This window comes from Alexandromys fortis, unplaced genomic scaffold, assembly GCF_014885135.2.
Source record: "Alexandromys fortis isolate MF-2015 unplaced genomic scaffold, M_Fortis_MF-2015_v1.1 scaffold_6, whole genome shotgun sequence".
NCBI classification, from domain to species: Eukaryota; Metazoa; Chordata; class Mammalia; order Rodentia; family Cricetidae; genus Alexandromys; species Alexandromys fortis.
Genome location: NW_026067902.1, coordinates 10,346,800 through 10,359,151, shown reverse-complemented (window position 1 = coordinate 10,359,151; position 12,352 = coordinate 10,346,800). Strand labels below are relative to the sequence as shown.

The window sequence follows — 12,352 nt, the reverse complement described above, 5'->3', positions numbered from 1 at the left end:
ATCACCCTGGGGAGTCTGCAGAATGCCCCTCACCCAATTAGCAGCAATCTCTTAGCGGAACCCGCCTCACATTCCAGCTATCCAGGAAACCAGGTGTGGCCACTTGACTTCCTAGCCTACCTCCTGGCCTACGTGACCTGGAACACGCGGCAAGAATCCAGTTACCCTGCCCCCCATTCCTTACCATATATAAACTGTAACCCGTCCCTAATAAACGGAGGCTTTGACAAAACTGCTTGGCATCCTTCTTCTGTCTTAGCTCATTCCCTTCCAGGTAGCGCCCCTCTGAGACCCTGGAGTAACTTGATTGCGGGTGGGTTACTAACCCCTAGACTGAGTAGCCCACCCAAACGCAATCCACATCTGACCACCACACACTTGCCAAAAAAAAAAAAAGATAGAAAAAAGAAATGTGATTTTAAAAAATGAAATGTTGGGGCTGGAGAGATGGCTCAGTGGTTAAGAGCACTGCCTGCTCTTCCAGAGGTCCTGAGTTCAATTCCCAGCAACCACATAGTGGTTCACAGCCATCTGTAATGAGATCTGGCGCCCTCTTCTGGCCTGCAGGCATACAGACAGACAGAACACTGTATACATAATAAATAAATAAATCTTTAAAAAAAAAATGAAATGCCCTGGTCTTGGTGAGTTGCCTCAAAAAACTTTAAAAAAATTAGAGCAAAAGATAATTAGACACATAAAAAATCAAATGGCGGCCATAAAAAATTAAAATGCAAATGAAAGTTATTAGTGTTCTCAAATATTATAAGAGGTTACATATGTTTGCACTAGGTTGATCCCATATGGCTCAGTGGTTAAGAACACTGACCAGCAGATAGACCTAGGCCTAGGCCCAAAAGACCTAGATTCAATTTTCAGCACCCACAAGGTGGCTTACAAGTTTCTGAACTCTGAGTTCCAAAGGATCTGATGCCCTTTTCTGACTTCTAAGGGTACCGGGTGTGTGTGTAGTGCACACACATACATCCAAGCAAAAATCCACACACATAAAATAAAAAAAAGCACTTTAGGTCACTTGACTACCTAGAAAAGTTTGAGGCCTGATTTGAGCCTGATCTATAGGAGACCGTGTCTCAAACCTTCACACACATCCAAATAAGTCAGAATAGTAAATGAAATTAAACTCAAGGAGACAAATATCTAGAATATTATAATTTATGGAGAATTTATAGAATGTTCTACTTCATAGTAAAACTGAGGATACCAGAGGCTGAAGGGTATTACAGTTTGTTTGAGGTGATAGAAAAGTCTGGACACAGGTTATAGTGATTGGTGCCCAGTAGTCTGCGTGTAACCAGTAGCTCTGCCTTATGTGCTTCAAAATGGTCGGAAGGGCAAGTTTTAAGACATTTTACAAAATGAGAGAAAAGGAAGTATCTGGAATGATGAGACGGCGCAACGACCTCTGGAAGACTTTGTCCCAGAGTTTGCTAGGTCCACCTTCATGAGGGTGTATGGAATCACCCACGGCTGTTGCGTTTCTCACCGTCCTGGGAATTTAGGGTACAAACGGGGGGGGGGGCGTGCTCTGCATGGCACCTCGTGATGCCCCCGGAGACAGTTTACTTTCCTTCTCAAAGCTGCAGATTTTATAGCAGTCTTTCAGCCTCAGCGCGAGCAACTGTCCTTTGGGGTTGGACAATTCTTTGCTTTGGAGGACAGTTGCGCATTGAAGGAGAGTAAGCTGTTGCTACCACTAGATGTCAGTAGTATTTGCCCCTGACAGCAAACAACACTGGCTGAGAAGACACAGGCTGAGAAGAGAAAGATTGAGGAAGTGTGTGTGTGTGGGGGGGGGGGGGGGAGTCTTTTTTGAAAAGCCTGAAACGTATCAAACAGTTCTAGACATTAAACAAATACCAACATATCAGCTGTAGCAAGCAAAAACTTCTCCTTCACAAATATGGAGGGAGAGGGGTTGGAGGAGAATCATCCCTAGGCACTGGCTCTTGATGAATCCCAAAGCAGGAAGGTATCTATTAAAAGGTAGGAGAGTTTTCCACAGCTTCACCTTGAGGCTATCATTTGTCCATGTAGGGCTCATCAGGCCCAGGAACCATCAGGTAAAAAGGAAAGCCTTTCGCTGGTGTGATGATGTATACCCACTCAGGCATCCCAGACACACAGGGTCAAGTAAAAATGTGTCTAGAAAGAGGGACAGTTTCTTAGATTGGGTAGGGGATAAACGATCTTGTGTTCTATGGCTAAAAAGAAATGACCACTACCACAAGCAACAACACTTGTGCTCCAAGGGGCTACCCACCAGCCAAGGAGACAAGACCAGCGCAGAGTAACAGGGACATGACAAAGGGCAGAGCCCATTTAAGCTCATTTTAATAAAAAGCAATTATCTTGCACACACTATCATTTCAGGATTGTTTCTCAAGGTCACGGATATATGAAAAAATGCACCGTCTTGTTCTTTTTTCATGAAATACTCGCATGCATTCCACGAATAAAACGTTAATATCAAGACATAAGATCACGTTTGAATGACCTCAACAGCTATTATAATTCTGTCAAGTAATGACTAAGGGAATTTAATCAGGAAGAGCTGCATGCTAACTAATCTTCCTTACAAATGCGCACTAAACATTACGGAGATGGATAACAGCAACAACTAAGAATGATTCTAAGTTATTTTAGCAACAAGAGTTTTTTTCCCACAAAGATCACTGACAGTTCCTTTTAATCTCCCGCAGCTAACGGTTTGATGAAGTGCGGGGAGGGGATTGTGTGACGCGTCCGGCATCCTGAAGCCCTTGGATGGCGAGTCTCGCAGGAACACCGAGAAACGGGGCACAGAGGACCTGGAGGACACAGCAAGCACCGCGGGGTAGCCTGCCCCCTCCCAAAGTGACTCTAGGCGCCACCCGCCCGCAGACCTAGCCTCCCTGCTTAGCTATCGGATTGCTGCCTCCGCCGCCGCAGCGAGAATCTTAAAAGCCCGCCCCTCGAAGTGATTGACAGGCAGTTTTCACCAATGGCCAATGCGCTCAGCCCCGGCAGGCTGCGGCTGGCGGAGGAATCTCACATGCCCGTTAGTCCCGGGCAAGGTGTTGCGGCCGGCGCCATTTTCTGAGCCTGCCCGTCTCGGGTGCCGCCATGTTGGTGAGGAGAAATCACCGTTACGGCTACTGTCCAAATCCCCGCGTCGCTGCGCGCCACCCGCCGGCTCCCACGCCTCAGCCTCCGGCGGCGAATACAGACTAGAGCGGCAGCGCCGGCAGCGCGGGGCCGTTGCCCCAGTCTTTGCAGTTAGAGCCCCATCTCTCTGGCGTGGTTGTTAATAGACTGGAAAGTCTGTGTCTGTGTCGCTCACTAGTAACCGTGAGTTTTTACCACTTCGTCACCCGTCGGCGGCGGCCGGGAGCAGGTGCCCGCAGGCGGCGCAGGGGTCCTCCCCGCGCCCCGCCGCCGCCGGCCTCCAGACCTGCCCTCCAGCCCCGCCCCGTTCTTGACCAAACATGACAGACTCTGAACATGCAGGGCACGACAGGTCGGCAACCCTTCTTGTCTGTCTTTCTGTCGGATGAGAGAGGAGGGGTCGGGGCGGCGGGAGCGGGCCGGGGCCGGGCGCCTCCTGCATGACTTAGACGTCTCTGTGTGGCTCCAGCGGTTCCGTGACGCGCACCTTCGTCCACCCGCAGCTGGCTGCCGGCCGCGCGCGCGGGGGAGGCCGACCCGGCCGCGCCCGCCTCCCCGGAGCCGGGGTCGCCGCTCGCCGCCCCGCCCCCGCCGGGCACGTGCGAGCCCCCCGCCCCCGGCCCGGCCCGGCTCGGCTCCGTCGTCGGCGCCGCCGCCGCCGCGCGGGCGGCTGGTGGCGTCTGCCCGCCGGGCCAGGAAACCGGCGTCGGCAGCCCCGTGGGGACCGGCCCCCAAGGCTCAGGAGTAGGCCTTTTGGATGTTTGCCTCCTACCCGAGTCCACCTCTGAAAATAAACGTGGTTAATTTTTAGGAGGAAAGAGAAAGAGAAAAGGAAAAAAAAAAAAAAAAAAAGCCTCTTCCCTTCCCATCCCCCACCCCCTGGCCGTGTGCTGCAGTCGTTCACCCCGCCCCAGGAATGTGAATGGCAGAGACTACAGATTTTAGCTTAACCTACTTCCTAGGTGTTAAATACCATTTTGATCTTGTAGCTGAATTCTGACTTTCTACTTTTATAAATTTTGCTCCACTCCAAGAGGCACGTTCTTGGTGCCTTTCAATGGTTACAGAGTATACTCTAGCATACCTAACTTTTAGTTAGATTTCAAAGTTACATTCATAGCCAAATCACATTTAAAGGGGACAGAAGAGGACTTATTAATTTTGGGCGCAAAATCTTATGCATCCGATTCCTACTTAGAATATAAACTCGAAACTACATCCTCACATTGCTTTTTTTTGTATATAGAAATAGAAGTATAAATTGGGTTCCAGTGTAACCCATCAGACTTAAGAATTGTGAGTGTATGATCAGCGTTTGATAAAGTATAACACACACTTTTCTAAATCCAGAAGCAAAACCAAAAATATCATTGAAATTTGGATTATCAAAATTTATGACCTTCAAAGAGATTTTTAAAGAGTCTTAACAACTTGAATAATGTAATAAATATTTTCCAGAAAGACATAAATCAGAAAAAAATGCATCAATTTTTAGATTGTAAAATGCACTTGTAAAATTTTAAGTGCAGAAACTTGTATTTATCACATTTTTCATAAGTTTTTTAATTAATGCCTCTGTTTTTGGGTGATGGCAAATGGACTCTGATAGGCAAATACTTTTTTTTTAAACCTTATTTAATGCGCACTGGAGTTACAGACAGCTGTGAGCGGTCATGTGGGTGCTGGGAATTGAACCCCGGGCTTCTGGAAGAACAGTCAGTGCTCTTAACCACTGAACAATCTCACCGGTCCCTAGACAAATACTCTTTAACACTTAGCTACATCCATAGTCCAATATCACCTTTTTAAAAAGTTTAAAAGGAAGTTCCTAGAATTAACTAATAGTGTTGAAAAGTCTATTGATAGGCCAATGATAGGGTTTTGTTAATTTCATATCAAATTCATTGATATGAAAGGAAATTTGTTACCACTTGTTAGTGGAGAGAGTAATTTGAATATGTAGAATTACATATTTTATATAATAAAAGGTCACCAAATTTAGAAATCAAAGTAATAATGCTTACTAAAGAATGAGGATTTATTTATTTTTTAAGACACTGTCTCACTAGTCTTAGCCAGCCTGGAACTTGATATGTAGATCAGGTTGTCCAAGAACTCAAATAGATCACTCAAATGCCTGTCTGTGCCACCAGAGAGCTGGATTAAAGGTGTGCACTACCATGCCTGGTTCCTGTCAGACTTTTTTTTTTTTTTTTTTTTTTTTGGTTTTTCGAGACAGGCTTTCTCTGTGGCTTTGGAGCCTGTCCTGGAACTAGCTCTGTAGACCAGGCTGGTCTCGAACTCACAGAGATCCGCCTGCCTCTGCCTCCCGAGTGCTGGGATTAAAGGCGTGTGCCACCATTGCCCAGCCTCCTGTCAGACTTTTAAAAGCCTTTGGGACCCCGTGTAGGAGTGCACACCTGTTATCCTGACACTGTGATCCTGAAGAAGGTCTGGTCATGTCAGTCTGCCGTAAACCGCAGGACCTTGTTTGTTTGACTTCTATTTGTTTTAAAGTGGAATTTGAAGTTTTAAAATACTGACTTAGAAGTTAAAATGAAATTTTAATTTGAAGGATATAGATTAAGGGCTTTGTTTTAAATTAGGACCTAAAAGTATTTCCAGTTAGCTCAGTTTAAACTTGCCCAGTGTTAAGTGGTGCTATGAACCAGATCCTTTTTAGAAGCAAGCAAACAAACAAAAAACACTTCCGTGAAAAGAACTACATCAAGAGACTGCACTATCAGGATGTTGTGGGCTGTGCTTGTAACTCTTAACACTCTGGACACCAAGGAGGATTGCCATTTGAGGTCAGCCTGGGCTAAAGGAAAGAAGGAAGAAAACCAACAGAATGGGGGAGCTATAGAAATGGCCCTGCAACTATTTAGCTTTGTGAACTTAACTGAATTTCTAAGTGGATAACCGAATCCTCTCAGAAAATTTTAAATTTTTCCAAAGCAGCTTTTCCTGTCTGCCTTCGAGAGCTTACTGCAGTGTTTCCACTGATGCTACCTGGCCCAAGTTCAGGTTTAGAAGTTCCCCATGTAATAACAAACCGTTAGGGGTTGGGAATTTAGCTCAGTGGTAGAACACTTGCCTAGTAAGCACAGGGGCCCTGGGTTTGTTCCTCAACTTCGAGGAAAAAAAAAAAGACAGAATAACAAACCATTAAGTAAATGACTCTCAGTCTTATCCAATCAGACCTGCTTTGATACAAATGAAGATTTGTATATTGCTCAGAGCAACTTGTATAGACATCTCTAGATAGGTTTGTTATCTGCATTTTTATAGGTTTCTAGTTAATTCTAAAGAAACTTGGGAGAAAATAATCTATGGATTCCTCAACTATTCTCTGCTTCTATATTCTAGCCATTTTATACTGTAATACAAGCTTATATGAATTATGTGGAGAATATGTAAGATTTGGCATAGAACTAGGTACTCTCACTTTTGAAAACTTTTTAGTTTTCTATCACTTTTGAAAACTAAAATATACATTCAGGAAAATAGATCTCATTTCTAACTGCTTTATATAAATTAAAAAATAATTTTTAGGACAATGAAATTCTAAATACAAGTGAAATTTATAAAATGTTTAACTTTCTGCTTTATAATTATTTTTGTACATGTTTTATATGGTAAGTGTTTTGTGTAAATTTGTTTGCTATATCTTGAAAAATATATATATTTGAAAATAACCTTTTGAGAATATCCTTTTGGGAGTCAGGTGTTGTTGTGCACACCTATAATTCCAGCACTCTGGACACTGAAGCAGGAACACTGGCATGAATTTAATACCACTCTGAGCTGTAGAGTGAGGCTCCGTCTCAAAACAACAAACGACCCCTGAAACAAATAAAACTATCCAGTTGGTGTACTTTACTCTAACATTTTCATGCCTAAGGCAAAAAATATATGTTTATAACGATTTGTTAATATAATAATACTTATAAACTTGTAGATATGTAGAATGTTAGTGATCCTGTGCATAAGTCTGGAGCCTAGTTCAAAACAAAAATTAGAGCTAAAGAGGAAGGAATTGAGGAAGTTAAAGAAAGGTATATTCCCCCTTTCACTCAGTTCTTTCATTCACAACTTCACCCTTCTAACTTCAGCCTTCAGCTGGATATTAGCCCAATTAAAACAGCTTTGTATGATGCTTGGTATCAAACCTGTGGCCTCATGCATGCTAGGTAAGAGTTCTACCGTTGAGCTACACTCAACCCCACAAGCAACTGCTGAAGGTTAAATGCCGGCTCTGCCTCAGACTCTTGTCCAGCAGAATAGAAAGAGATAAGCAGAACCCTAATAACTATTACATAGTTTTCTGAGATGCTGATGATAAAAGCTACTCGGGGCCTACACTGGAGGGAAAACGATTTTAACGTGAACCTAGTATAAGACCTTGTGATTCCTAACGTTCATTCTATTTATCCATTCGTTCATTTATTTTTTTACTTAATAGGAGGTATGAATATTTTCCTGAGTTGGAGGTTATTCTTTGTTCTTTATGAAGAATTTTACCTTTTATTTCCCTCCCATTCTGCTTTTCTTCCTCTAAAGCAATAACAACAAAACTCCAGCTTGTCAGAATTGTGGTAATTGTCTAACAACTTATAGTCTCCCAGTGGATTGAAAACTTGACCAAGAGACTGCACCAGAGTTTGGCCAATTACAGACAGGTGTATGTGTATAGAACACAGAGAAATGAAGTAAAACAGTAGGTTCAGACATGATTAAGGTGTTAATGTGTAGACTGTCAAATCATTTTGAAAAGTGAGAAAAAGGCTCAAATACACTTGGGGCCAAACCCATCCTGAATGGAATATGGGGAATCACAGCAACATTTTTTTATTATTTATTTATTATGTATACAATATTCTGTCTGTGTCTGCAGGCCAGAAGAGGGCACCGAACCTCATTACAGATGGTTGTAAGCCACCATGTGGTTGCTGGGAATTGAACTCATGACCTTTGGAAGAGCAGGCAATGCTCTTAACCTCTGAGCTATCTCTTCAGCCCCATCACAGCAACATTTTTAAGTATGACAGTAATCACCTGAAAAAAGCAGGCTAAGAAAAGTGAGAAAGCTATTGATCGTTTTTGGCAGACATTAATAGTATATATTTAATACTTATTGTCTAGATATGAAGTATGCAGCAATGAAACACATTTTCTTGGGAGAGAAATAACATAAGAAACATATATTAGAGTAGAAAGTGAGATGAGTCCTGTGGGACGTTCTATTTTTCAGTAGAGTTTTTAGGTAACCATTTACTAAGAGTAGACTTTTTCAAAATGTGAGCTAGAAGAGCAGCCCAGACCCAAGCCATTTGGGGGAAAAAACATTCCAGAGGGGAAATAGGAGATAAAAAAAAAAAAGGCCATGACTCAGGAATGAGTTTGGTAGGATTAAGGGAAAAACATGGAAGTGGAAGCAGTATGCTGTAGGGAAAAGTCAGCAAGGAAGACAGGCGTAGCAGTAGAGTTAGGATTCTTGTGTGCTGCCTGAGCCCTAAGTCACTGTAAGGACTTGAAGTGTACTCTTGAGTAGTGTGGGAGGCACTGGAGAGAGGAAAAGCACTATCTGCAGTAGTCTAGGTACTAGGTGAGGATAGCTGTGTTTGGATAGCTGGGGTTGAAAATCGAGTGTGAGAAAGAATGAGCCAGAGCTAGGCTAGACGTCTAGTAGTAGTTCAGTGAGGCATTGATCATCGGTAATGACGCAGACACAAAGCAAGATTCCTGAGTTATTTCTTAGTTAAATCTTGGTGTTTGCGATGCTAATTGAAATGATTGAGATCCATTGAGTGATCCCATGTGCTCTAATAGGCCACGGAGAAAAGAACACAGTGTTTTAAAAACCAGAGGAGGAAAACCTTTCAGGGATGTGAAGATTAAAACACTGAAGGACAGAAAGTTTTCTTTTGTCCTTCAATATACATAATTCTAGATTAAAACATTAAGTACTGAGTTAAAAAGTGCTGTAAACTGGTGGCTTTCAGCCTGAAAGTTTGCACTGTTTTTTGATTAGATGGATTTTTTTTTTTCTTGCCTATATTGGAAAGTGAACCAACAAACAGCCTTTCACATGCCAGGTTGTTAAACCCAGCTTGTTTCAAAATAGGCTTCCTTGGATGTATTTAAGATTTGATTTAAGGCCGGGCGGTGGTGGCACACGCCTTTAATCCCAGCATTCGGGAGGCAGAGACAGGCAGATCTCTGAGTTCGAGGCCAGCCTGGTCTACAAGAGCTAGTTCCAGGACAGGAACCAAAAGCTACGGAGAAACCCTGTCTCGAAAAATTAAAAAAAAAAAAAAAAAAAAAGATTTGATTTAATGTTTTATACCCTGTACAGTCTGTTATTACTTCTGCATCTGCATACTCACCATCCAAGGTGTGCCTCATTTGTATAGGTGATCTGGTTAGCATCTTCCCTCACAACTGGAGTTTGTTTTCTGCTTTATTTATTATTTGTTTGGGTTTTTTGTTGTTGTTGTTGTTGTTTGGGACAAATTTCACTATATAGCACTGTCTGACCAGAACTCACTATGTAGGACCAGGCTGTCCTCAAACTCATAGAGATCAGCCTACCTCTGCCTCCTTACTCCAGATGTGGACTGACTACTGGAGTTTGTAACCCTTTACTAAGTATTAAACCAAGGTTTCCTCCTGGACAGATGGGATGCTTGTCTGACAGGGATGGTTGACCTTGAATTCACATGATTAAGTCTTCACACCGGGGCTGCCAGGACATTGCTTTGTGATTTTTCCAGAATCATCTTTTAGAGTGACCCTGCATTATCAGGTTTTCAGGTTCAGAAGCGGACTCAAAGCTCTTTAGATTCAGACATGCCAACTCATGCTCAAAACTAGTAACATTGATCACTTCCTCTGTGAAAGCTAGTATCTTAATAGCTCCACATGAATCACTGGGTCCTCCCAGCAATCCAGGTAGAAGGGCTTATTATTGGTCTTTTCTTTTAAAGGTGAGAAAGCAAATATGAAGATTTAAAAGCTCCCAAAGGCACTAAGTAAATCAGTTTTTATCTAAGTAAACTTTTATCCCCATGTCAAGAGAATGTATATACATAAGAGTTTCAGTTTATCCCTATGAAATGAAGACTGGATATTTGCATCAGAGAATGTGTTCTCCATATAGAATGCTATGCAGAAAATTCGATGTCAAGAGTTGCCCAGTGAACAAGAGTGTGGTATTAGGACAAGGGGGTTAGTTGGAAATGGCTGATAGTTTAATGGCATTAAGCTGCAGTGAGGTGACATTCACATCTCCATCATAAATCTGTTAAAGGATATCTTTCCTCCTGGACATATGACACTGACTTTCTCTTCCATTGTTCACAACCCCTCTTTCTGGTAAGAACAGTTCTTTGCATTGTGTACCAGTATGTTAAATTTATTTTTTCCCCCCACTTGGTCTTTCTTAATCTGGTGTGGTTTAATCTTTTGGTTTTATGGTTGGTTCTTCTTTCTTTTTCTTTTCTTTTCTTAGAACATTGTTATTCTAAACACACATACACACTTACACACATAGGTACATGGGGGGGGGTTGGGTTCTGGGAAGTATTTTTTTATTTTTTATGGTTTATTTAATTTTATTTTATGTGCATTGGTGTGAAGGTGTCAGATCCCCTGCAACTGGATCTTCAGACAGTTGTGAGCTGCCATGTGGGTGCTGGGAATTGAACCCGGGTCCCCTGGAAGAGCAGTCAGTACTCTTAACCACTGAGCCATCTCTCCAGCCCCCCCTTTTTTTTTTTAAAGATTTATTTATTTATTCCATATACAATGTTCTTTCTGCATATATATATGACTGCATGCCAGAAGCGGGCACCGGATCTCATAAAAGATGGTTCTAAGCCATCATGTGGTTGCTGGGAATTGAACTCAGGACCTCTGGAAGAGCAGTCAGTGCTCTTAACCACTGAGCCATCTCTCCAGCACCACTGGGAAGTATTACTTGACTGGTGGGAACACATACCAACCAAGATTATAGTAATTCCATGGCTTTAACAAAGACAGTTCTAACAGGTTATTTACTCTTAGCAAAGTAGGCTTTTTCTACCATAACTGATTTTGTGTGTGCTTTGTTTTTAATTTTCTTGCTTTACATTAATACTTCAGATATTGATAGGGCCTTAAACTTTCATTCACCATACACATATTTTTGAATGAGAAAATGACTAAAGCCAATCTCAAGTAGCTTTTAAGGAATCTTTAGTTAATTATCATTAAAAGTATAACATAAAACTAGAGCACAGCTTTTTTCTTCTCACAAAGTTGACACAAAACAACTTAAATTTTAAATTCTAATGGTCCACAAAACTTTTTATGCACCACAGTTTATAATTCCTATTTCTCTCTGTTTCATAGTTTAGGGGCAGACTCTGGATGGCTGAGTGAGAAGTCATACCTATCTGTGGCACTCTGTGTTACTACCTTTTCCATTGCTTTAAAATTATGATTAATCTGGTATCATGTATGGAAATTACTGAATTACAGATAATTCTGTTTTAGTTGTTTATAAATTAATCCTTCATCATACCTTTATCTAAATCTTAAAATATAACTTCTTCTAAATCTTTAAAATATCAAAACTTCCAGTTACTTTGACTAATTATCTTTATATTATATTTTAAAGCTGCATTTTAGCTATAGAAAATATAAATTCTATTACATACACATTTCAGTTTCATAAGGAAATTTATTTGATTCACACAAATCCCTAGTTCTCCTTTTGCTTAAGTTTTTAATCTCTACATACAGTTGACAAATGTCTTGGAACACTTGTACTTGTGTGGGGATTGAGTTCTAGATTATCCTTGAAATATATAATTCTATTTTAAATTTTTATTTTGAATACGCAAATCAATGCAAATGAATAATCCATTGTCATAAGAAGCACCTTCATGGTTTAGTTGTACATATATTGTATCAAAAGCTTCTTTATTTTTTTCTGAATGTCAAATGGCCGAGTGTGAAAAACAATAGCCAGTCACAGTAGGAGCCAAAGTCAGTGTCATCATCATCATATAAACAAACCTTCAGCAAATGTGAAAAAGTGGGAATAGTTATACTTGCAGTCTTTGTTACAAATTTTAGTGGTCTCATTTCAAAGTAAAAGGTAACTCAATGATTAAGAGCACTGCCTGCTCTTCCAAAG

At 41.5% G+C, this 12,352-nt stretch overlaps 1 protein-coding gene across 2 annotated transcripts in view; it reads left to right on the top strand.

The window, feature by feature from the left end:
• Positions 1-1,812: 1,812 nt before the first annotated feature.
• The window catches only part of Zc3h6 (zinc finger CCCH-type containing 6), a 52,262-nt gene continuing 41,722 nt past the window's right edge, over positions 1,813-12,352 (top strand). For both annotated transcript variants that reach the window (XM_050133985.1, XM_050133978.1), the window contains exon 1: positions 1,813-3,520. In XM_050133985.1, coding sequence (XP_049989942.1) covers positions 3,489-3,520 — 32 coding nt within the window. In that variant the 5' untranslated portion in view covers positions 1,813-3,488. The remainder of the gene's footprint in view (positions 3,521-12,352) is intronic.